Below are 24122 nucleotides of genomic sequence, written 5' to 3' on the forward strand. Positions count from 1 at the left end.
GGAGCTTTTTGGCAAAATGCTGATGGGTTAATAGCAAGTATTTTTTAAATAAGTACAGTTATGAGCACTGCCTTTACCACAAGAGCTTCGTCATTACCAGTTTTCGGTTTACCCGAGGAGGGTGATGTCATTGGTTACTAGTCACGTAGTGACCTGAATGAGGAACGCGTAATATCATCGCTTAAATCATAAGCAACTCATGAAGAAAGGTTTGAGGGAAAACAGATCTCACTCCATCGGCCGATGCGGTGGTTCGAAGTTGCCGACTCCGGGTCCCTCAGATGCTCTTGCACGGTCCAGAAAATTCTGAAGCAATGGAGTCTGTATTGCGCCAGGACACATGCAGTTGACACGAACGCCGTGGCGATTGAAGTACAGGTCAGACTACAAGAGGAAACAAGCAAAATGTAGTTTGCAATCGTAGCAACGACCCATTAGCAACGTTACTCTAAATCCTCCGAATTGCAGAACGCCAGATATGACAAAGCAGAAGTTAAGGTCTTAAACCTTTTCATCGTGATTGAATGATTGAGCGAATTGATTGAAAAGAAAATTGAAAGAAAAGTCCACGAGCAGGCGAATTTCTCACACCTAGGGGTAGACACCGGAACGCCTGGGGTGGAGGGTAGGGGATGTCAGGAAGATAGAGAGATGAGATAAAGGAACGGGATTGCATACGTTTTCGCTAACAGAAAATTACAAAAATAGTGTGCAAGCTTTCAAATCTGTTGAAGTAATATTAGCGTTTCTCGAAAGCACTGTTTTTTTTTTTGACAGACATTTGGCAGTGAAAGCTTTTTTTATAGTTCTATGAATAATTGAATGGAGTGCGGTATATTTGAAAAAAAAAGTACTTTTGAGAGGCAGTGTTCTTTATAATGTTTTTGTTTATTCAAATTTACAGCTACTTGTGGAAATAGCGGCTCATTTCAGAAATAAAAGTGACGTTGAGAGCGCCGTGGTACTTTGCAGACACGGGCCTTTCGAAATCTACGACAAATAAAATTTATGTATTACAGCCATTTCCCACGTAACAACCAACAGAACACAGCCTTATTATATTTCCTACTTGCGTAGAACCATTTGCATCCCGGCAGGCACTGCATGGAACGTTAAATCTTCAGTGAGGTGATCACAACGTGCACGTCCTGGCCTGCAAGATGTAGGGTCAGCATTTTTTAGTCGGTCTTGTCGGAGCAAAACGGCACTCAGGGTCGCCATCTCCGTGCCAGTGCACCGCTTTGCTTGGTCATTACTGAGTAATATTTTTTAAGTGTAACCAGTGAAGAAATTGCACAGCCAAGGCAATGACGCAAACATGTAGGCGAACAGGGTTTACCTCCCGAAACGTACTTCGGGAAAATAATGTTAGGACGACAGCAAGATTTAAGCGAATCACAAGTTTTTCCCTACACGCCCATGGGAGTTCTAGTGCACATGGTAATATCTCTAACCGAAGCAAAAAATAACAATAAATAAAACAGGGGGACACGTACGGCGGAAACAGACAGCCATAAAACTCCGGAAATTCCCTTGAAATAAACTTAAAATTTGTTTCTGCAGACGTCAATTCCTGCTCTCATAACAGGCCACGCATTATAAACAGGAGTAAGGACGCATTGCTGCTTACCCCAAAACTCCTGGTCAGGCCAAGGACCGCGAACTTGGAGGCTATGTAGGCTGGACAACTATTCCTCGGATAAATGGCTGTAAAGAAAATTGCGAAATGTGAATGAGGCACAGCACGACTCACTTTCCTGCAACATGTCAGTGCGTTTCTGTCTACTGCTACTATCAGAAACCGCAATGGCACAGCATATGCCGCGCTGCAAGAAATCCACACAATTTTCCTAACCCTTCCACCAAAATAGAATTATCTAAAGCTTCTGTTACCTGCAGCAAGTACTGTCAACGCCAGTAAACTACATAATTATGATTTAGAAAATTCAAAAAGCAGCATTAGAGCAGGATACGAAGAAGTTTGTTTTGTCTTTAATACTGGAATCTAGTTTGAAATCTTCAATAAATGCGTTTATTCAGAAGGGGAAACCCTAACTCTAACTAGCAAGGTTAAACCTAACCTAATTCTAACTAGCAAGGTTAAATTAGAGCAGCAGAAAAGATTCCTCTGAAGTTTTATAGAGCTACCTTACCCCAGCAAAGATATATCACACAGCTTCTGAGAGATTTTCTTTTCAATACAAAGAAGGGGCTTTTTAAATTCTGCCGCCTCAACGTAACATCCCTCCATGAGTGACTTTACTCACCGACTTCGACAAAGAAAAGGCCACAGTGCTACTTTAAAACTCAATACATTTGCCTCAGCCTAGATGGCGTATCTATGTGCTGGATGGCTTTACTTCGCAGCCTGCCTTCATCGTGCGTCCTATACACGAGGGGCAGCTTTACAAAAGTTAGCTGAACTTAGTTACTAATGCAGTCAAAGCTCCGATCCCATCCAACTCGACCGAACAACCACCACGTTTAGAAGTTTTATGTTAGTCCTTCTATGTTCTGATCGTCACATTTGCAGCATAAGTGAGAAGTACGACGTTATGACAAGGACGGACGTCGTAAATCACAATTAATGATTGACGGTGCCATTAAACTCACTGGGTTAAAAGTGCCACCATTTTTAGATAAATCAGAAATTATGAATACCCAACAACAGTAATTTTAGTGTAGATTTCTAGTCGGCATTTCTGATCGACCATCCACGGCAGCGACTTCCATTTACGGCTACTACATGTGCTTCAGACTTGGAAAGCTGGTAAAAAAACGTACCATTTGAAAAGAAAACCGAATGCAAGCTCGGCTTGATAACGCGGCGTGTAGAGGAAGTACCTTCAGTTAGGGGTGGCAGCGGGGGCCGAGTGTTCGTTCGCTGGTGTCATGTGTACATTTTACGCATGTGTCATGTGTATCTTCTACACCTAGTCGTCACAACGTTCTCATCACTCGCATGGGTCTTGAGCTAGCGAGTTTGGGTTATATTTAGAACTGTTAGTAATTATACTTCCCAATACCGCTGAAGTATAAACGACGAAATTCTCACAACGCGCACGGAGTAAGAAGGCAATGCATTTCTGTGCAGCACATCAAAACATTCGCATTCAGTAGTTATGGGGAATATTTGAGTACACTCAAACCTCTTTCTTTTAGTTCAGTAGAAAGAGATTCCCTAGAAACACAAGCGTAGTAATTATTCATAAACGCGTGCTTATTTAAAACAGGGTTTAGGCATAAAGGTCATCCTAGATACAGAAACCGGGGCGTATAAGAGATAGGTGGAGACCCCAACTTCCACAGATACGCCTAAACATTCCTTGGAAAAATCACTTAGTATCCCTGGACAGAACATTTCCGGTATTACTTAGTATTTACACCACTATTTTCTATGGGTATCATCCTTCAATAGTACCCGTAACGTATTTTAGCAAACGTGGCTATTTAACTATGATTGTTAATAGGCAAACAAAACTATTCAACCGCTCTATTCACCGGGAAACCGCGGTAAGCAAGGACAGAAATATTTACTCGTTCGTAACAAGCACATGGGCATTCGACCCTTCAAGATATTTATACCTGCCAGAGAAGAGAGGTTGATCACGTGGCCGCCATCATAACCGCAGTCTCGGCCCATATACTTGAACGCTAGGAGGATGCTAGAATACACAGCTTCCTGCAAAGTAATAGTGTAATTTCAATTTCGAGGTAATGAGGCCGAGTATATCCAGCACACTCACGTCAAAGCAAGGTAGAAACGAAAGCGAAAATAGGTTCATTACATGAAAGTTTTGCGTTGAGGGAAGTGCATCATTGATGAGCAATTTTTGATCCTCTCTACACATTTGTATATAATAAATGAGGCCCTAATGAGTACGGTCTTAACAAAGTGATATTTTCAAGGAATTTTTGAGTACAAAACGAGCCCGAAAAATTGCAGTATGCGATATACGCTCGGCAATGGGAGCCTAAAAGAGTTCCACGGCTTTTACTCCTGTTACTCTCTCAGCTATCTTGCCTATTACGCTTCCAAATACCGTACCACGTCACATGAGCAGCTTCGGCTTTTGGGGCAGCATTATGTACAACAAATCTATATGATCTTATGCATGCCAAGAGGAACCAGCAGTTTTTTTAAGGGTTCTCTACCATCTGTAGCTCTCACAGATCCATTTAAAAACCATAAACGTTCAATAAGTTAACAAATTTTCACATGGCAATTCCCACTTGCCGCGTTTACTGCGAACACTTTCCAGGAGTCGGGCCAGGCAAGAACACCAGCGCTGTTGACGACTATGTCCAAGCCTCCGAAGACAGATCGTGTTGTTCTGAAGCAATCTAATAAAAAGTCAAAATGCCACAAACAATCACAGTAAATCTGTCACTCGAACATTCCACAAAGACAAAATGTTTTGCAGCATCCATGCAGGAACAATAATTTATAAGAGTAAAATTAAAATGTCCAAGTGCTGTGTCATTTTCAAGTATTGCCGTACTAAATGAAATCATCATCGTGTCTGTTCTAGCTGGAACAGTTAAATTGTTCTACGCTAACGGTATCAAACAACTTTGTGAAACACGAGAAACAGGTGAGGAACATTTCTTCTCTGTGGGGTTGCTTTGTGCTGTTCAGTAAATCTGTTCTAGCAAGATATTGCAATGTATAGTACATGATACTGGTAACAAAAGCAGTACTGAGGAACCCACAGACACCACGAAGAGATGTACGCTTCATTTGTTTGAGAGCAGTGTTCTATAGCCAGTGGGCGCCTCGAACCCGTTCTTAGGCAGATAACAAAAAACCAGGAGGGATAATAGGTCCAATAAATAAAATGAAAACGCAAGTGATGCTTTATACAAAATACCATAAATTGAAGGTCGTATGCACTGCCATAGTGCATTTCAATGCCCCCATGTTGTTTCAAGCCCAGGTATATCCGTTCATTGCAAAGAACCAGTGCACAAACGAATATTACGCGAAAAAAGAACACGATGCCTATCGGTTTGTGCGATGGTTATTCTCAATTACGAACTACAAACAAGCGCAACATTTTCCGCTTAGAAAATCTTTTTTTTTTCTAGAAAAGCAATACGCAGTACGCCAGTGCATGCAAGTCGTTTCTTTGTTTCAAATTCCACAAACAGGTTGTACTCGTCGACAAGGGGCGTACCTTAATAAAATCCGAGGTCAACTCCACTGACATGAAAATGGAGGAGGAGCGGGGCATGCATTCTATAAGTGTATTCAAAGATTCTAAGTCTCACTCTTGCCACTCGGCGCGCGCTGATTGGGCACCGGAGTAGTGCCGGTGGGAGGAGCAATCGCGTGCTTGCTGAGGCGGTACCGCCCTCTTGCGTTGGCAATTTGCATGCAGATGGGGCAATTTGCGTGCCCCATCTGCCCAAGTTTGGCGTTGTGGCAGGGGTCAATGAGAGGGCAATGCAATGGCCGCGGCTCGCCATAGGGGCTGGTCCTCGGTGATCAACGAGGCCCCGGCACCAGGTAAATATGCCTTTTCTTGTTTCCACCAACCAGCCGCCCCGATCAGGCCTCGCCCCTGATCAGGCCGAACACAAATTATAGCCCGTCTACAAACAGCTGATGCTTGTTCTTGGCGATTACTGAAGCGGGCAGCGAGAGTTAGGCCAACCTCTAAATCATGTCAGTTTATTTCGAGCCGGTTTTTTTCCATTATACACTTCTCTTTTAGTACGCGTTATGTTGTAGCGTGAGGCGTTGGAAAACGAGTGTCCCGGTGTTTTAGTACCGTGACTACATGCGACGACGACGAGATGCCGAAAGCCCAAGCCCCTATCGGGCTTCACCCCTAAAATTACGCAGCATTCAAAAAGTCACCTGGCACACCTGCGGCAAACACGTTCCCAGGCGTTCGGGAAGTTTTCAGGCTTACTTAGAAGGTTGCTTTGGCATCGAGCAATCGTGTTAGCGTGACGATAGAAGTTAAAGGGTTTTTTGTTTCGTTCTTTTTTATACACTGGAAGTAGTGCGTCATGTAGCTCTGCTGACATCTCGCTTCGGTAGACCTCTTTATTCAACACGATATGTAAGGAGATTTGTACTCGCGAAATGCCCTCTTACACCTGTTCTGGCTTCAGCCATCATTGTCTTCTAAGAAACGTCGTCAATGCAAAATGTAACGCCAGCACACAATTCCATTTCTCGGCTTTTCTTCAATTGAAGCTCTTTGCAATTAACCCGGAGAAAACATTCTGAACAACTTTTGAACTTCAGCAGAACGTAGACAGATGACATCTTCCTGCTCACCGGTTTATCGAAAGTACGCGTTTGCACGGAAACTGTTTGTTGCGCTCTATTACGTTGTTTGGTTCGTAACGAGGAATAACCCTTGCGTTGTGTAAACCGACAGTAGTGGAGACCGTAATGGTTACTCGGCATTTAAAGTCCACTATTTATTCTCAACGAAGAGAAACGTTTTCAGGATAAATGAAATGCAATGCCGCCGAAAAATGATCACATCCCTTTTTTCTGTTCCCACATTCTTTCACGATGCGGAGGTTCACAAAAAATCCAACCAATGATGGCATGCAGCTTCGCTGTAAGATAAGAGACCCTAATACTGCCTAGAAGACTTTCTTCTCCGCTAAACTTATTCTGGCAACTAAGCTCTCTCCAGCATGCTAAGAACCCACATCATGGTCATTTTTCCCATAGAACTTGATCAAAACACAGTGACTGCGATAGGCAAATTTGCATGTAGCGCCGCCACGTCGTTATCATTTTATGCAATTGGCCATCAGTACAATCATCGGAAATATTAAATTTGTCACCTACACTAAGAATAAAGACGACGATCTATAACAGGTTCTGCACATTCTCATGGTACCGCCGCCTTTTTCTTTAATTAGAAGCACTGGAAACATATTACAGACGCTTTCGAAGAGCCTCCGCTATAGCATAAAAAATATATTAGCTTTCACCTGCGCCCCGGGCTGAGGTTTTGCAGCGAGGAAAAAACATGCACAGCAACTTGTCAATTGAAAATTGTAGTACGCATATCTAAAATCTATGACGATCGGGAATATTGGACGAAACAATTTAGTGCCCTCCCACTCTGTGACGAAGGATGACCAGCAAATCTGCGGTGCCGAGCCTCAACGTGAGCTTTGACTGGGTCGTAGTCCAAGGGGTGCACGAAGCAAAACACGTTTGTTTGTAATTTGCGACTGAGCGAAGTTCCTGGTTAATGAACTGAATGAACTTTTGACGAACTAGAGTTTTGTTCCGGTGGGCAAACGTGGGGATGTCTGTTTCCCTCCCGTAGAATCGCATATGTATTGATAGTGGACGAGAATTCCACAATATTTACACCTTCTCTGTGAACCATGTAATTTTGAAAACTGTATAAAACCCGGCGTTGTGTTCGAGTCGTCTAAGGGGCTACTTGTCATATAATTTGTTTTAGTACAGTTTCAACAAAACAAGCGTTAGAGCCACTTTCTGTAATGGTATTTCCTCCGAAGATTGACGTGATTCACTGTGCAACGCTCGATGTGGGAAAGCCATCTTCAAAGATCAATTAAGCTTACAACGATGCTCTTGAAGTCTGCTTCACCTCTTAACACAATTGAATTCCTTGGAAGACCTTTTAGGGCGCAGCTCTTTGGCGCCTGTCTCTGCGCTCAGCCGCGTCGCCGTGACCGAGCGAACGATGGGAAGACCGACAAGTGAAAGAAAGCAAAAGAGGAGAATGTCAGAATGTCGCGAAATTGGGAGTGGAGGGCGGTTCGCCGTGGCGGCGCCAGCCAGCGCTCTCCGAAAGTGTGCGGTGGGGGAATGGAAGGGGCAGTATGCTGTGCCCGCATGAGGCGCTCGATGCTTGGCGAAAACGCAAAGGGGGCGTTGCGTGACAATCAGGTACGTTCGCTTAATAATGCTCTGTTCAGACTACCGACGTAACAGCCGTATCGTCCGCTATGGACGTAAGAAAACGGCGTTTCACGCAGTTCGGTTGGCTGAGACATCAAATGACGTCATTATTTAAAGATATTACGACAGTAGCGACAACACTCTGAACTCGGCCTAAGACGCATTTCGCGGTCTCTTCCTGAGGCGCACTCGCGCCGCCGCCGCAGAGGCTCACCGTCGAGAGAACCCACGAGTGAGTGCTGCCCCAGCGCACTGCAGCCATCAGGAGCGGGTGCTGAACTGCAAGTGACGCAACCGGTCGTGCGCATCTGCAGCGGCTGTTGTTGAATGCGCACATGCGCTCTCAGCCAGTTCTTACTGAACAATGACCGACGTAACTGGTGGAACTGCGTCATCTGCCATGCTGCTAAACGACCTGCCCGAACAGCTGCACCCAAATATCGGATTAGGGGGTATCGTAATCACCATCCCATTTTTAAAGGAAATATAAGCGTCTTCGGTTAAAATATGACGGCCCTGGGACCTTTTTAATTCATATAATTTTTCCCATGCGCCGGCGGTGTGGCGCGCAGTTTAACAATCCCGGGGATTCGAGCGGGCTCCGCAACGCGGCGCTACGCTCGCTAGCGATTCTTGTCTACATCGCTCTGTTGCCGGAGACGATCTGCTGAATCCTAGCCATAGACAGCTTTGCTGTAAAAAGTGGCAGAACTACGTACCTTCGAGCTCCTTTTCCTTGGTCACATCGCATCTCAGGAAACGGGAGCGACCCGGCCCATACAGGTTTTCAAGCTCGGCAGCTGCTTCCTCACCTGAGTTTGTGTTGATATCAACCAGGGATACCTACAAAATGCATGACAACAACATTTCTACGTGATGAAAGAAGCAAGAGTTACTTTTATTTCATCGGTGTGGGAACACCGAGGCAAGGTGTCTAATGTAACGCTCGCCTGTTGTTGCGTCCGCACAGCCGTGGATGGCTGCCGACGATTTATTGCAACCCAAGAGGTAGGAACATTGGCTGTAGTTCGGGCGTTGGAGACAGCACTGGCCAGCGTTCGACGCGTGAGGCGCGCTCGTGCCACAGGACCCAGTACCTCTCTCGCGCGCACATCATCGTTGTCGTCTTCTGGCGACATATCACCTGTAATTTCATTTTGAGTCGTTTTTTCCCCTTTTTATTCCGTATTCGAGTAAGATTTGCTTGCAGGTTCACAGCAGAAAACGTATGCATCACTCACACGGGAGCACACTACGCTTAGCCTAAATTTGGGCTTTCTAATTGCACGTTGGCGTAACGGCGACTGAAACAGGGACTGTACAGGAGTAAAGAAAGAACAGCTATTTGAGTGTTCCGTTCTGCCTACGTGCCCCTTTGTGTTCACCATACGTGTTTCAGCTGAGATGTCCGCACTTCAAGTACTTTAGAAGAAATACATGATGGATGAACACGAAAAATTCAAGAATGGTGAGTGTGCAATGTTAAAACCAATATTCAAGTACTTATTTGAACAAAATGTGTGACACTTCCGCGCAAACATAGCTTAAGCCATCCAAACAGCTAATCAAATTGGAATGGAAGACCGACAAAAAAAGATAAAGGCACCAGTACATAGCGCTACAAATTGCCGTCGTTTTACCCGAGCATGTTTTTTTGTGAAAGAAGTAAGTAACTGGTTTAATGCTGATTTGTATAATACTGATAACAGAAGTGGTCTTCATGAAATCCTGAAGTTCTCCTTAGTGAATAACAATGCACTGCATTACTGCTTGCCTGTCCTTTGCACAGCGAAAGCCATCATTAGTACCCGTACGATCATTTCCCTGGGAGCGCGTGTCCAGAAAGCGCGCCCCACTTGGAAAACGTTTTTTTCCTAACCACACAGTGCGCGCTTTAAAGAAAGCTATGTTAAAGGGCGGACAGCGCCTAATTTGTTCGAAGGTGTACTCCATTGGCAACCAGGCAGTCAATGGGCAATTTTTGCAGATTCCCGCGCGGCCGACCATACAATCCCTTCAGTCTTTTCCTAATCATTATCTGCACTGGGACATTCGCGTTTTTCACTACCAAGCCGTCAGTGATCCCCACCTCATGAACCTCCAGTGGATTGCGGCTCATTGCGGTGTATCAGGCAATTCAACAGCAGACGCTACAGCTTCCCAGGCTCACAATCACGAGGTTCCTATTGCGGCCGTGCCGTTCTCTGCACTGGGACATTCGCGTTTTTCACTACCAAGCCGTCAGTGATCCCCACCTCATGAACCTCCAGTGGATTGCGGCTCATTGCGGTGTATCAGGCAATTCAACAGCAGACGCTACAGCTTCCCAGGCTCACAATCACGAGGTTCCTATTGCGGCCGTGCCGTTCTCAAGGAAAGATGGGGCCCCATTGGCGTCTTGTGTTGCGCGGCAGGTACAGCTTTCCATATGGGCTGCTTCATTACGCGGCTATGCACCACTCTACTCCCTTGACCCAGAATGTACTTTCAAGTTTTCGCCTGGTCTCAACAAGCACGACGCAGCTGTAATACACCGCATACGTTTGAACGTCACCTATACGCGCTTTTTCCGTTTTAAGCTTCAGCAGACCAGCTCACCCTTGTGCGAAGACTGCGACTGTTCAGAAGACGTCCACCGTGTCATCTGTTTGTGTAGACGATACGGTACCCCAAGACTTTCATTGACAGTGACGTTGGGCAAACTACCCACATCACGTCTTACGCTGCATGATGTGCTTGGCCCATGATCATGTGCTAAAATGGCCTCACGTGTGACAAAAGCCTTTCTCAGCTTCCTCCGTAGTTCAGGTCTAGTCAACACTCTTTAAGAGGTGAACATCGGTGATACGTGTGATATAGAACCGCGTTCCTCATCTTTAAACTCTTAATTTCTGTGGAATGTCAAAGTGAACCTTTCCCGTGTGTATGTCTTCAGCATGGCTGCTATGGTAACGCTGCATGTGCCGCGTTCCCGTGAGGCTACTCCGTGGTCTCAGAACTCTGTTCAACTTCAAGCGAACATTTCCTCGAGTATACTTCAACATTTCCTTGTATAAAGAACTACTGAACCTGCTTGCGACTCCAATTCTCACCATACTTTTTTCTTTTTCTGATTTTTAATTCTTTCTTTCTTCCCTTGCTTTTATTTTTCTTTTCTTGTTTTTTTCTTTTCCCACTCGTTTCATTTCTCACCTGACGTAGCAAGTCAGGATCTTTGCTGGATAAACCTCTGTAGTATTATTAAACCATTCTCTCTCTCTCTCCCATTGGCAAGCGCCGGACTGGAAAAGGTCGCCATGGCTGCGGCCACTATCCAGCGGGAAGTGAAACTCGTGACCAGGGTGGTGGCCTGTTTCCTTTCCTACTCATAATTTCACTTCAGCTGTAGCATAAGGAGGACAAAAACTACATGAACTGCGGCGCTGTCCCCAGAAACCAGGACAACCGAAATGCAAAGACCAAATTTCGCTACTCAGCTGTCAAGCTGGAAACCTCCGTGCTAGATGTGGGAAGGCATCGGCTAGGCTTTCAGGGGCGGGTGGATTGATTTTGTCGTTGAATGACTCGAACAGGTCATCTCACTAGGGCAGTTCTTTCCGCCAATACCCATACAAATTCAGAAACAAATTGTACATTTCGGCTGTTTTTGGTTTTAGCAGTAAAAACATCCTTGTGAAAAGCTCTTCTTTCAGCTGTCCTGTTCCATTCTGCTTTTTTGTGCTTGTTTTTCTGCGCTGGAAACTTTTTTTGGAATAACCAACATGTCCGACGAGTTCTTAGTGACTCCAAGTCTAAGTCTTACTCCCAGGCTAACTACTCGTGTATTTGTTCTTTAAGCATATCTTTCATTGTTTAGCGCAGTTATTATATTGAATATTCTACACAGATCGGTAGCCTTATGATAAGTGCTCAGAAATATTCGAGTAAGAGCTAGCATTTCATTATAAAATTTCATCCTCATATTTCTAGCCAAACTGATAGAAACTTGCTCAGCGACTAGCGTCTTGATTGGTATACAGAACTGTTATACCTACATTAACGAAGCAGGCCTGGCTTTTTTCGCCTGCCTAGACTCTATCTCAGTACGTTAATGTAAATATGTTACTTACCATGCATCCTTTCTCAAGAAGCAGTCTCGCAACTTCTCTGCCCAATCCAGAAGCTGCTCCAGTCACCAAGCACACTTTGCCGCTAAGGGACTCCATCACTGGACTAGAAGCATCGAGAAACCAGAAGTCGAGAAACCGCCTAAATCAAAACTTCTTTTATGATAGTTGTCGAGTCTACGACGTTGACCTTCCATCGACATTCAAGTTACAATCTCTAACGCTTTCAAAACAGATGCTGCAGCAAAACCGAAATAGTGTGTCCCTGTAATGATATTCACAGTTAAAATGAATTTTTAGATAGAAAAGAGAACAAACAAGAGTTCTCCAGCGCCATCTCCGGGCAATTTCGAGAGACACTTTTATTCAACATGTATTTCTGTATTGCGGCTCAAGTTTTTTGAATAGTTTAAGTGCTGGCGGAACACCTTAAATAAGCTCTGCATTGTATTTTTTTTTGTTTCCAACTATTCACGTGTCTGGTTTTCAAGAAAGCATAGCAATTATATCCGACTAAGTGATAACATATCACCTCATGTCTAAAACAAGTTTTGTTGGGCAATATTTTTTTTTGTCTTCCTCCACAACAATTTCGCGAGCATGAAAATTGCGAAAATGGCCCTTCCTGTATAAAGACAGATATTATTCAATACCTTTCAACATTTATTTTGCGAATATAAGAGGAGTTGGTCTTTTTTGCCTCTCAGTATTTGCAATACTTCATCCCTTCAAAACGCCAGCCCCTGTGCTCATGCATCGGCAGCAGCTAACGCACTGAAGATGAGAATGTAGATCATAACTAGGCCTACCGACATACCACAGCATCCGAGTCTAAAATGTTCAGGTCAGAAACTCAGCGGGACATATACTGAAAATATCGCTCTTACACTGGTCACAACAACGATAACATTACATATTGACAATCATATTGACTCATTGATAAATATTATCAATATATTAGGGGATCAAACGTCGTCGCGTATGGTTCGCATAACGAATATTTTTGCTTCTAGGAGACACTTACCTCAGTTTAAATTGCTCACTTCCAAAGCGGCAAACTGATAGTCGAAGCGTCGTACTGTGCAGGATGCGGCTTGAAGCAGGTGGCCTTTTAGCTATGTCAGGTCATTGATGGCGAACACACGCATAACCGCATTTGTTTATTTTTGTGAGTTTTGGGTGCAGCTGTTCTGTGAAAGTGGAGACCCTGTGATGTTACGCCTACTTTCCCTTGCACCAACCACTTTATGCTATTTTTGTGGGTAGGTTTAGACGCCCTGAATACTGAGACCTCATAGGAAAGGTATGACTAACGGTCACCATAGATAGTCGGTGCATTGGTTAAGTCCGGGCTTATGAACTCCTTGCCTACGTACCAGGAAGGTGCCGCTGGGACGTTGGCCAGATTAAGACCCCAAGGCAATCGACCTAAAACAAACCCTGCTTATTTTCCCAAAATAAATCTTTTTCGAGGTTTTCTGAACGCGAATATTGCCCGCCAAAGGGTCCGCACCGAACCAATTCACATTGAAAGATAAGCAAGATTTGCAAAATGTCTAGTAGTTCGTTTATAACTGCAAACCATCAAATAGCAAGCAATCGGTTTCTGTAATTGTCAAGTGTACAGAGAAATTTGCCTGACAAAGATAGAACTCTGAAAAGCTGCCCCCTTATGTTTGTAGATACCAAGCAGGAAAGCGAGCGAGAGCCTGACTGAATAAAAAAAGTATTGGTGACCTGACCTCACTGTGACTTTCTTGGCATCCGCCTCTGAGCCCATTCTAAGATGTCATGTTGGAAAGATAACTGTACAAGGCAGAACCCGCCCCCTGTTAAGAATAATGAGCCGGGGAATGACCGGTGGACACGCATTTTTAATTCGAACAGGTGCAAATGACTTCCCAACCAGAGGCCTGGCCCTCACATTCCCCAACATAAGCCTACACAAGACAGTAGAGCTGCCACTTACGTTCGTTATCTACTACGTTCGCTCACACCCTCTATACTCGAGGCAGTGGTTTAACTTCGAGAACTATGGCCGCGACCCTGAATTTAGGGTTAGAAAACTCTCCCGCGCTAAATATTTCGATAGCGGCTACCCTTCAGCCAAGAGTAGAAGTAAGCCCTTAACGTGGCGCGCCCGACTGGTGCAGACCTTTCGCACTATCCATCGTACCGAACACTGAAAGCAGTTTACGTAAAGGTAACTGAAGCATCAGGGATGTTATGCCGACAGTAGTTTTCTGTTGAATCCCACTAAGATTCCGTCTCGCGGTGCTGGGGGACGGAGATCGGACACTACATCACCTCCTGCTGACGTGTCGTTCTCCATCCACCATTGAAGCCTCACGAAGGCTACGCGCCACTCATTGCTATGTCTCGGTCCGGGGTGCACGAGCCCTGTCCTGCACTCGGAGACCCGTTCTGCTTTTCGTGGTTAAAGATTCTTCCTCCCCACACCATCTGCGTAATCTAGTTGTACGGTACTCAGCTTTTGCGGCGCTCCCTGAGGCTTTGGAGGACCTAATGTTGACGAAGACACACGGAGCCGGCTCTTGGACGCACATTACGAAAGCCGCCTGTGTTACCTCCATGTCCTCTATGGCGGGGTGGTACTTGTGGACTGGGTCGAGCGGCGCGCTGTGCGGCATCAACAATGGCATAGCCCACCAAGAATTGTGTGAGCTTGTTGTTTTTGCTCATGCCCTTGGATTCATCTTCGAAGCACCGCCACTCTTCGACCTAAAGAAAGACCCGGAACTACCAGCGCTACAGGCAGAACAAGAAGTGAGAGTGAAGATGCCTTCCAGTGCCAAACTTTTCCAAAGGGCTTCTGTCTGGTGTGGATGTGTGATGCACTCTGCTAGAAAGGTACCGACCTTAGTGAAGATGCTCTTATTAAGTGGAGAGCATGCACTGCATAAAAAGAAACACGAGTATCTCAACTTACAGCCATGTGTACAATAAATGCAAGGCATAAGTAGAAAATCAACCACGGAGCTGCGATCGTGATGTGCTGTACATGAGATTTCCGGGCTTCTCCAAAAGTCCACTGTCCACTGAAGAATTGTCCCGGGCTTACCGCGCCAAGAAACAACCACGGGTGTCTTGACATCATAACACTGGAGGAGTAGACAGCGGCACACCCTTCCCGGGATGCATCAAGCGCAATTTTTTCTGTGCGAGTTTGTGGGACAGGCAGACATTACCGGTAAGGTGGGACAGCCATAAACGTTTTCTTCCAGGCTTCTTTCTCACCAAATTAGGCTACAAGACCCAGTTTGCGCTGTCGTTGCATTATTTGAATAAAAAGAGCAGACTCGATGATGAACAGATGCAGCTCCTTTGATTTTATCCATATCCTGATCTATGCATGTCGTCGTTAGCTTTATGCACCAGAAAACACTACGGGGGCCCAAAACAATGATTATGGCATGGTAGCTTATGAAAGGAACCCTTGTATGGTTGTTCTAACATTTGAATTTTTAATGCCACTAGTCGTGAAATGACTAGAATAAGGGTTTGGAAAGTCAATATACGGGAAGCTCAACCATGCCTTCCAGTTTTCGTGAGCACGTGAAGGTCGCACCCTATTTTGATATTTTTCGTGCCAGAAAACCCATAAAAGCCTGCACTTTATCTAATGTGCGCTAACATAATGCCAAGAAGCACACCATTTTCTATGAGAGATTGCTTTGACAATAAAAAGTGGTTTGCCTCCGTTCGACGACAGGCGACTCATAGTGCCGGAAGTTACGTTTCCATCGAGTCATCGCCGTCCGATCGCGCCATAGTAATTCCGGAGCCCCTACTGAGACACTTGGGTTCTAGAAGACGTTTCAAAGAACGTTCCTGCAAAATATTTCCACAAAATATGTCTAGAAGTAATTACCTTGTTTCATTTAGGGTGTACTGACACGAACTTTTCGTGTTACTTTTTTTCGCTGCTATGGGTGCCTACCATCCCACTAATCATAGAATGACACATTAGACGGTCCATTGCAGCGGAAATCCTTTATTGAGTCGTTTATTCGTCAAGGTTTGGTTCCGACAAAACGAACCCTCAGCGGCCGCCATGACAGGTGGGCGCTCATGACGTAACCGTTCTTGTCGCACCTTTGCCGGTCGGGACGCGCGCGCCTAGACCGGCCGAGACAGAGAGAGAACAAAACTTAAAAAAAAACCCGGGTTAGCGAGGGGGGTGGTGGAGGGCCAGAGGTCCGCCGCTAACGCCAAAGCTCGGCAGGTGACCAGCACATGGATGGACTCCTCGGAGCTGCCCAGGGCCTGCTCCCAGCGGGATGACCGTCCCCACGTTCCCGGGCAGCATGAACTCAGTCCCGAAACCATGGCGTGATACCCACGGCGTAGCAGCGCGCACCAACCGCAGCCAGCGCGTCGGCGACGTCATGGCAGCCCCGATGTCGGCAGTTAGGGGCAAAGAGCAGATGATGCCATGCTGGCCCGCCCTGGGCTTTCTCGTGCGGTCAATGATTAAAATGGATTTAAAATATGTTATACGGAATGGTTACTGTTGAAACAGGCTGTGAGATATATCGTGATAAAAAGCCTTTTACATAGTTATATCAGCTTTAAAATTTCCTGTCAGTACTCTTTTAAGGAGCCTTACGTGTACTATGGGAAGGTGTATGTTGCTTCACAACAAGTCAGGGCGATGTAAAATACTCCAAGACCCACAACACCTGATGCTTTCATTAATACGCCTGTTTCACTTGTTCGGCGGCTTCTGCACCTCCTTCTATGGTTCACGTAGTCAGATACGGAACACAATCTCCATCATTAAATGTACTCTTTATTGGTGCAGAACGAACTGCTGCACTGCTAGACAGCAAGTGACATGAGCCACTTGAGGCTGGCAATCGCGGTATGCCCTCTTTAAATACCATCTTCCGCAGTCGGCCGAACAGCATACTCGAAGTAATGCAGTCCAATCTTGGGCCGACAAACAAGCGCAGCTCCATTAGGTGCTTCTTCCAGAAGCTTCACCACACCTTCGGCCACATTTCTAGGCCTGCAATATAAATAGTTAGCAATGTGAGCGCTATCATAGATGCTTTAGTTGTAGTTGGCATGCTTTAAAATACGCGCGCTATGGTATGTTAGATGCAATCAGATGCAAGCGTACATATTCACATACCTTAAAGGACAAAACAACACCACAAATGCGATTCATTATTATCAATTCAAGCACACTGAATCAGAAAATAAGCCTTACTTTCGGGGAAAAAATCGCGTAGTTGGAAAAGATGTGTAGAATATCCGAACTTTAATTCAATTCGCGGTTTGAATTAGCTGATGTTTAGTTCGGATAGTTTGTTATAGGAGCTAAGAAATGTTACCGACGACCCGGACTAATGCTGGTGAGTATATTGAAACTCCGAAAAGCAAAGTTATAGCGCAATTTTTACTGCAAAAAACTCGGGCATATATGTAAACGTTACAACGAACTAAAAATTCCAAAGGTTTATTTTGCTCATTTTTAAACGTTGTGTTTTGTAGCCATTGCGCAAGCAGGCAAGTACCCTGTCTAAGCCACGATCAATGTCGGCTAGAACAACGGAACTTTGCACCAAAGTGACAAGGAGCTTACCAAGGGAAGCAAAAAAAGGGTAGGCTTGCGTACACATAGATGGCAATATAGACCAAATGCCGACGTTTATAACCACAATGTGACGCGTTTAACAGAGACAGACTGCGACGTCACGCACACAGTCAGACGGGAGAAGAACCATTCCCCAGGTGATAAAAAAGGCAATAGAAATTTGGATATTTGTGAGGAATAGCGTGTCAGAGTTTGTCAGTGGGGTGTATCAATGGTTTCGTTACATGAACCATGAGTACAAATGGTGTTGAAAAGACTGCTTCGTCCCAATAAAAGTAACACCAATTTTATAACAAACTTGAAAAATATTCCAGAAGAAAAAGAAAGCAACTTACCTAGTGGCGACTACCCAGCCACTTTCTGGCGATTTTACTAGAACGTCAGGAATCTCGTTTGTGGATTCGCACCCACCGACCAGAACTACCACCGACTGACTGACTGGGGAATACTAGCGTGGCCCCATGTTTCATGTCATCGCATCCCTGGAATGCTAATAACTGTTTTAGGGCTTCCCAATATTACGTCACACCTGCCCATATTGCGTCACTGTAAAGCTACCACATTTGAAAGTTTTTCTATATATCGCGCGTTTTTTTTTTGGTTAATATGTCTCGTGTGGCAGGAATAGAGCTGCGTGAATTTCGAAAGGCTAGTTCTTTCGACCTGAACAATGTTATTTTGTCGTCATGGCCCGTTACCATTTTACGCGTGAGCGTGAAATGGCCCCAGTTTGAAGAATCGTGTCCAAGGTGCATGAGCCCTGGATTATGTGCCAGTCTCTGTTTTGACGTCTTCAGAAGAGAAAAGAGATGTGAAGACAGTGGGTTATTCTAGCGATCCCGCATCCGGATTGTGAGCTTGAGAAGCTGAAATTTTTGGGTATTTCGTTCAAGGCCAACTAGCCGCCAAGCACAGACTGAACGGGCTCTTTTCCCACAGACTGAACGGGCACCACATACGACACGTCAAGGTTGTCGGAGAAAACGTAGCCTTTCAATTTTACGGAATTGTGATGTCTTGAGTGGGAATAAAAATTGGATAAATATTGACTCAAACATTGCATGACCAATTATATGTAGGATTGAAAGATAACTCCAAAGAGTCAGTTTACATTCGAAGCATTAGTATCCACTCGCGCACCTCAGACTGTTCCGTCGTGGTTGGCGCTGCCTGTATTATTTTTTTTATTTTGGTGGGGTTACTAGCGGTGACGCCTGGACTGCCAGATCTTGCAACGGCCATCGTTGCGACCTGCGACGAACTAGTAGCTTCGCATTCTCGCTTGTGAAGGCTGAACCCTTCACTCAGGTCAACGCTACGCGGGCTGTTGGCTTCTCGCTGCCGCCGGCAACCGAACGGCGAGCGTAGACGCTGCCGCACTTCCCAAATTTCACGCGGCCATGGGCGTGCCCAAGCAAGTGCTATAGAACACATGATGGCCAGAGGGGATTTAGCAGTCGTTTCGATGCTACAGATGCGGGATGCCGGTGACTGGTCCATAAATGCCGTCGCATTAAAAGTGCGATTAGGGGAAATTAGGGCTCACTTCGTCGAAGGAGCCTGTATTGATTTGTTTAAATGTGCATATACTGCCTGTTTACACATATTCAATTAAAAACATCCCAATGGTTGCATTACGGCCGGATATCGTTACATCGCTGAAGTGACAGCTATGATAAGCAACTACAAAATCTCGAAATAAAGCGCGGTGCTTATGTAACTGCAGGTACTTTCACTCCACTCAAGCTGGCTCGAAGTGAACATTGATGCCAATGCTTCACGTCCTAAGCGAATGAACATCATAGTCACGCGCACGCCCCCCTCACGCTTTCCCCGAAAGTCGCGCCCTCGAGCGCCTCGTGCGGGCACAGCATACTGTCCCCTCCCCACCCCCACTGCACACGTCGGAAAGCGCTGGCTCACGCTGCCACGGCGAACCGTCCTCCCGTCCCAATTTCGCGACACTCTCCTCCTTTGCTTTGTTTTATCGTTCGCTTTTTCTTTCACTCGTCGGTCTTGCCATCGTTCACTCGGTTACACCGACGACGCGGCTCGGCCGAGAGGCGGCCGGCAAAGGGATGCACCCTAAAACAAGCCAGGGGCGTAAGGCCTAATCTTTTGCAAAAGAACGTAACCTTGGCCGCCACTTCTATCACGAGCACTTCTTTGCCCATTTTGGGATTACGCATTCAGTGTTATTAACTACTTAATACCTAGTGGCTTTGACGCGAAACTGCCAGCATTACGGGTTAAATTTCAAGCACTAAATAAAAAACAGCTATGGAGAAGAAACAAAACTCACTCCACCGCTTGATCAAATGGCCCGAAGTCCTTGATTACACCGCCTTCAGGTGCCCTTACACGGTCGAGGAAATTGTGATACATCGGAGTCCGTATTGCGCTTGGGCAAATGCAGTTGACCAGAACGCCGTGGCGATTGAAGTAGAGGTCGGACTAGAGAAAGAAAGGAGTATAACGCCGATTCTAAGCAGTTCCTTACATATTTGTTCTGGTTACTTTGGAGTATCTCTGCTGTGTACAGCTTAGTACAACAAGGTGACGCCTTTAAAATCACTGCAGCTGCTTTATTCATGTGGCGGTTTTATATCCGCTCACTAATAAAAATTTACAGCAGTATTGTGCGCATGTACTGATATGTTTAAAGAACCTATGCTCTTCATAGAGAGAAGTCTTTGTAAAACGAGATTTATAAACTTTGAAAATGTTTTTACTTGTAGATCCTGTGAATAAATTTACTGAATGGGAGATGTCGAGAAAAATATACTTTACGGATGCATTTCCCTCTTTGATCATTTTGTATGTTTAGAACTGCCAGGAGATAGGTTACAGCAATCTTAATTTTTAATAGAAGCACTATTGAGCGCTGGGGTATTTTACACTAATGGCCCTTCCAAATTGTTGTACCCAAACGCAGTTCTCCGCTCTACATCCACCTCAATCTCACCGAACAAGCATTACCTGATTGCGTACGTCCGCCATTGCCCATTTAAAATAAGACATAACGCTGAATACTGAGTAACGCTTGTCGTGACGGAAAATTTTTTTGTCTGTATTATGTCCAAGTTTTGCTCAACAAAACAAGTTGAGCAAAACGTAGGGCCGAGGTATCTTTGGGGAAGGAATTTGAATCAGGCCTACCAGATTTCGACGAGCAAACAGCTTTATTATAGGGTAGAAAGCGTTCGGTTATTTTACCAATAAGTCGCTCCAAGCTAGCCATCGGTGCTACGTTGCTACGTACGTACAACGGTGCTGGTACTAGTATATAGAATGTAAGGCCACTGATGAAACCACCGGAACGCGGAACGGTGAATGTTAAACCTCCTTAGGGAACAGTGCTGACATGGGAGGCTCCCTTCGAAGCTTTAATGCACCTCAGACGTCAGAATGAAAATATTTTACAGCAGTGACAGCCTGAGACCGAGCGAATTTTCCTCCGAAATGTGTTGTATATTGCCAAAGCGGTGGTCTGGTTGGGCTGACGCGCTAGCTTAATTTGTGTTAAGTGGCAGTTAGGGATACCCTAAATTTTTTTCACAACAGAAACTTTATATTGGTGCTTAGCAGAAATTCCCGAATTTTTTTCCTTCCGTATGTGAATCAATTAGAGGGAAGAGAATGCCACATGGAAGACCGTAAAATAGTTAATGCTTGAAGCTCATGCTTCGGCACAACTATACAAAGGCGACAGCTAGGCCTGGCTGGTGCAATTTCTTGTTACTTGTAATCCCAAAACTGAGGGCCTTAAAACATCTAAAACTGATGCCCAATTAAATTAGATGGAACCTAGGGACCATGAAGCGTCTTGACGTAGGAAACAGGTCTGGAATGAATTTTGTAAAAAAAATTACATAATACACATCAGCCTTTTTGTTTTCTAAAATCAGGAAGGTAATTGCTGCATCTAATAACACTGCCAGTAACTAAGACAGCGAGAAATAGAATATTAACAGCTCACCCCAAAACTTCTGGTCAAGCCAAGGACAGCGTGCTTGGAGGCTGTGTAGGCTGGCACAATACTGGTTGGATAAACAGCTGGCAAAAAATCGACAAGGCCCAATGTAGAGCAGCACAGACAAGGTATCATGGGCTATCTCAGTGCGTTGAAACAGAGTGACAGCGCGTTAGATGGTAAGTGATTAGAAGTAGACAAACACTTGCGCTTCTATACTTCTCTTCCTGTACTGCCTGGTGCGTTGTGGCTTTCGAAATTTTATACCAACCAGTCCATTGTAAGGTCGGTTTCAGTGTGTTTATATTGTTTTGATAAGTTCTGAAATGCTTAATAACCTAGTGTAACACTGCAAACTGCAAGCGCAGAACTCTTACCATACATCAGCAATCCAGAAAATTTTTCACCCAATAGTTTGTGCTTGCGAATAAATTGCGAATAAACTGCGAAATAAACTGCGAATAAATTTATTTTGCAATGGAGGTGCAGGAACGTCATAAAACCGCCGAAGGCGTCTTGCAAAGGCATATCTTTGATCTCGACAATATCTTGCGTTGAGGCAACAGGCAAACTTTTTTTTGCATCAAGGGAGGGAGGTGAACGTTAAGCGTGGACGAGAGGTAAAAATGATCCCCCTGACCTCTACGACAATTGGGATCCTACTTCGCCAAGGGAATGTCCAACATGTGGTGGGATCGTTCCTTCCATTGGAAAGAGAGTCTGATATTGGTAACTCCGAACGTGACATACCTTCATGAATGTCGTACTTCCCCTTCTATCTTATACAACAAATACTAAAAGGCTTTCTAAAATAGCGGACAATTTTGTTTGTTTGTTTCATCCCCATGTTGTCATATTTTGTCACGGAAAGCTGCAACTCTGAGCACTCGTTTCACTGTTTTTCGCCTACATCCTTGAGCGATGCGCTGAATAGCATAAAAAAGTACTCTACGCTATTCATTAGTCCACTAAAACTTTTAGTACATCATGAAAATTGTCTGAATAACAACCATGTTTATAAGGAGTCCGTTATTCTTCAAGTGTTCGAGTTATGACCTTAACAATATCAGTAGAAAAAATACTTTGACGGCCGAAAACGTGTTGATCATTATTTGAAATTAATGTCGTCATAAACCGACATTGTATAAGAGGCTGTTTATTTAAAAATCTATCCCGTGTACACAACACTCTTTCGGTTGAGATGCATCTAGCAGTTGACATCCTGGACCAACGTGGTAGCCATTTCAGCTTACAACAATGACGTGCCGCTTCATCCGGGAAGGGTCGGTGAAATAACACAAAGGTACACCTCCGCCAGCTGAGCGCCTTAAGCAGTAGCCAACACCTTGCTGTCGGGGTTGAGACGAGAATGCTACCGTTACATAGCGGGACCTGACTCAAGTTTGGTGCCAGTATTAGGCCTGCGGCTGTAGCGGCGCTCCAGGAAGAAAAAGGGAGAGAAATCATTTAATTGAATTCTAGGAGATGGTGCTGATATCTTTCTTAAAAAGATAAAGCAAAATGCATCTTCGTGCTCACTGAAGTAAAGTCTTTTAAAACTTTCTCCGCTTTGTTCTAGCTCAGATACTCGTGTGGTGGCTTTAATGGCCGCTCTAGAAATAAAATGAAGTTTTGAGAGTTTTGTACGCCGAAGCTACACGCTGGTATGAGGCGTGTCGTAGTTCATGTGTGAGGATTAGCGTCGCCACCAATGGTCTTGAATGTGCGCTGAAATTTCGACATACATGCGTTTTTGTTTTTCACCTCCGTCAGAAAACCGCTCACCCCGGCCGACTCAGCAGTGAACTTTAGCCACTGGGGCTTGAGTCACACTTAGGAATTAGTTGTCCGTTTTCTAAATATATCGTCCACTCCATGTGTTTCGTCACCTTGGCTGAGTGGAGAATAACGCAATGCTTTTACATGCGAAAATTCGTTTCAATGATCTCCTGAACTGGGCTCTCAAGTCTAGGAGGGACTTAGCATACCAGGAAAATGACTCGCAACAAATTTCAAAACGGTGTTTCAGAAAAAGAATATTCATCGTCAGTAATTATTTTAAATTGTGGCCACACATCACGATCTTCAAGAAGGACACAAAGAATATGTCTCACTTGTAGGACGACCCATTTCTTAAATCCCTCACTGAGCCATTCCTGCCGCAATGTGTCAGGGTTTTTGAAACTATAACGCCGTGTTCTACGTATTTCTTTACCGAAGGACCCTGAGGATTCAACAAGTGTCGCTATTATCTATGGCTGTTTATGGGCCTTAAATTCTTCAAACTATTCTTCCAGCGGACAGCAAAGGCAACCAATGCCAGAAATAGTTTGCCCCTTTATAAACACAAACACAACACTCGTCTCCTTTCGAAATGTTATAGTACCTTCAACCGAAGCCACGTTGATCACGTGCCCGCCGTTATAGCCACAGTCTCTGCCCATATACTTGAAAGCCATGAGGATGCTTGAATACACAGCTTCCTGTAAATAATAAGATAATTTT

At 44.9% G+C, this 24122-nt stretch overlaps 1 protein-coding gene across 1 annotated transcript; it reads right to left on the reverse strand.

Moving 5' to 3' along the window:
• Positions 1–228: 228 nt before the first annotated feature.
• LOC144143050 (15-hydroxyprostaglandin dehydrogenase [NAD(+)]-like) lies at positions 229–24122 on the reverse strand. Its single transcript, XM_077674871.1, has 9 exons — positions 24004–24122; positions 21624–21700; positions 19947–20098; positions 16926–17053; positions 8635–8727; positions 4238–4344; positions 3586–3682; positions 1631–1707; positions 229–384 (listed from the first exon to the last, which is right to left on the reverse strand). Exons 1-9 carry the CDS (start codon positions 24074–24076, stop codon positions 229–231), a joined length of 960 nt encoding a protein of 319 aa, XP_077530997.1. The 5' UTR covers positions 24077–24122.

This window comes from Haemaphysalis longicornis, unplaced genomic scaffold (genome assembly GCF_048455015.1).
Source record: "Haemaphysalis longicornis isolate Haplotype H1 unplaced genomic scaffold, Haemaphysalis longicornis Haplotype H1 scaffold_6, whole genome shotgun sequence".
Taxonomy (NCBI): Eukaryota; Metazoa; Arthropoda; class Arachnida; order Ixodida; family Ixodidae; genus Haemaphysalis; species Haemaphysalis longicornis.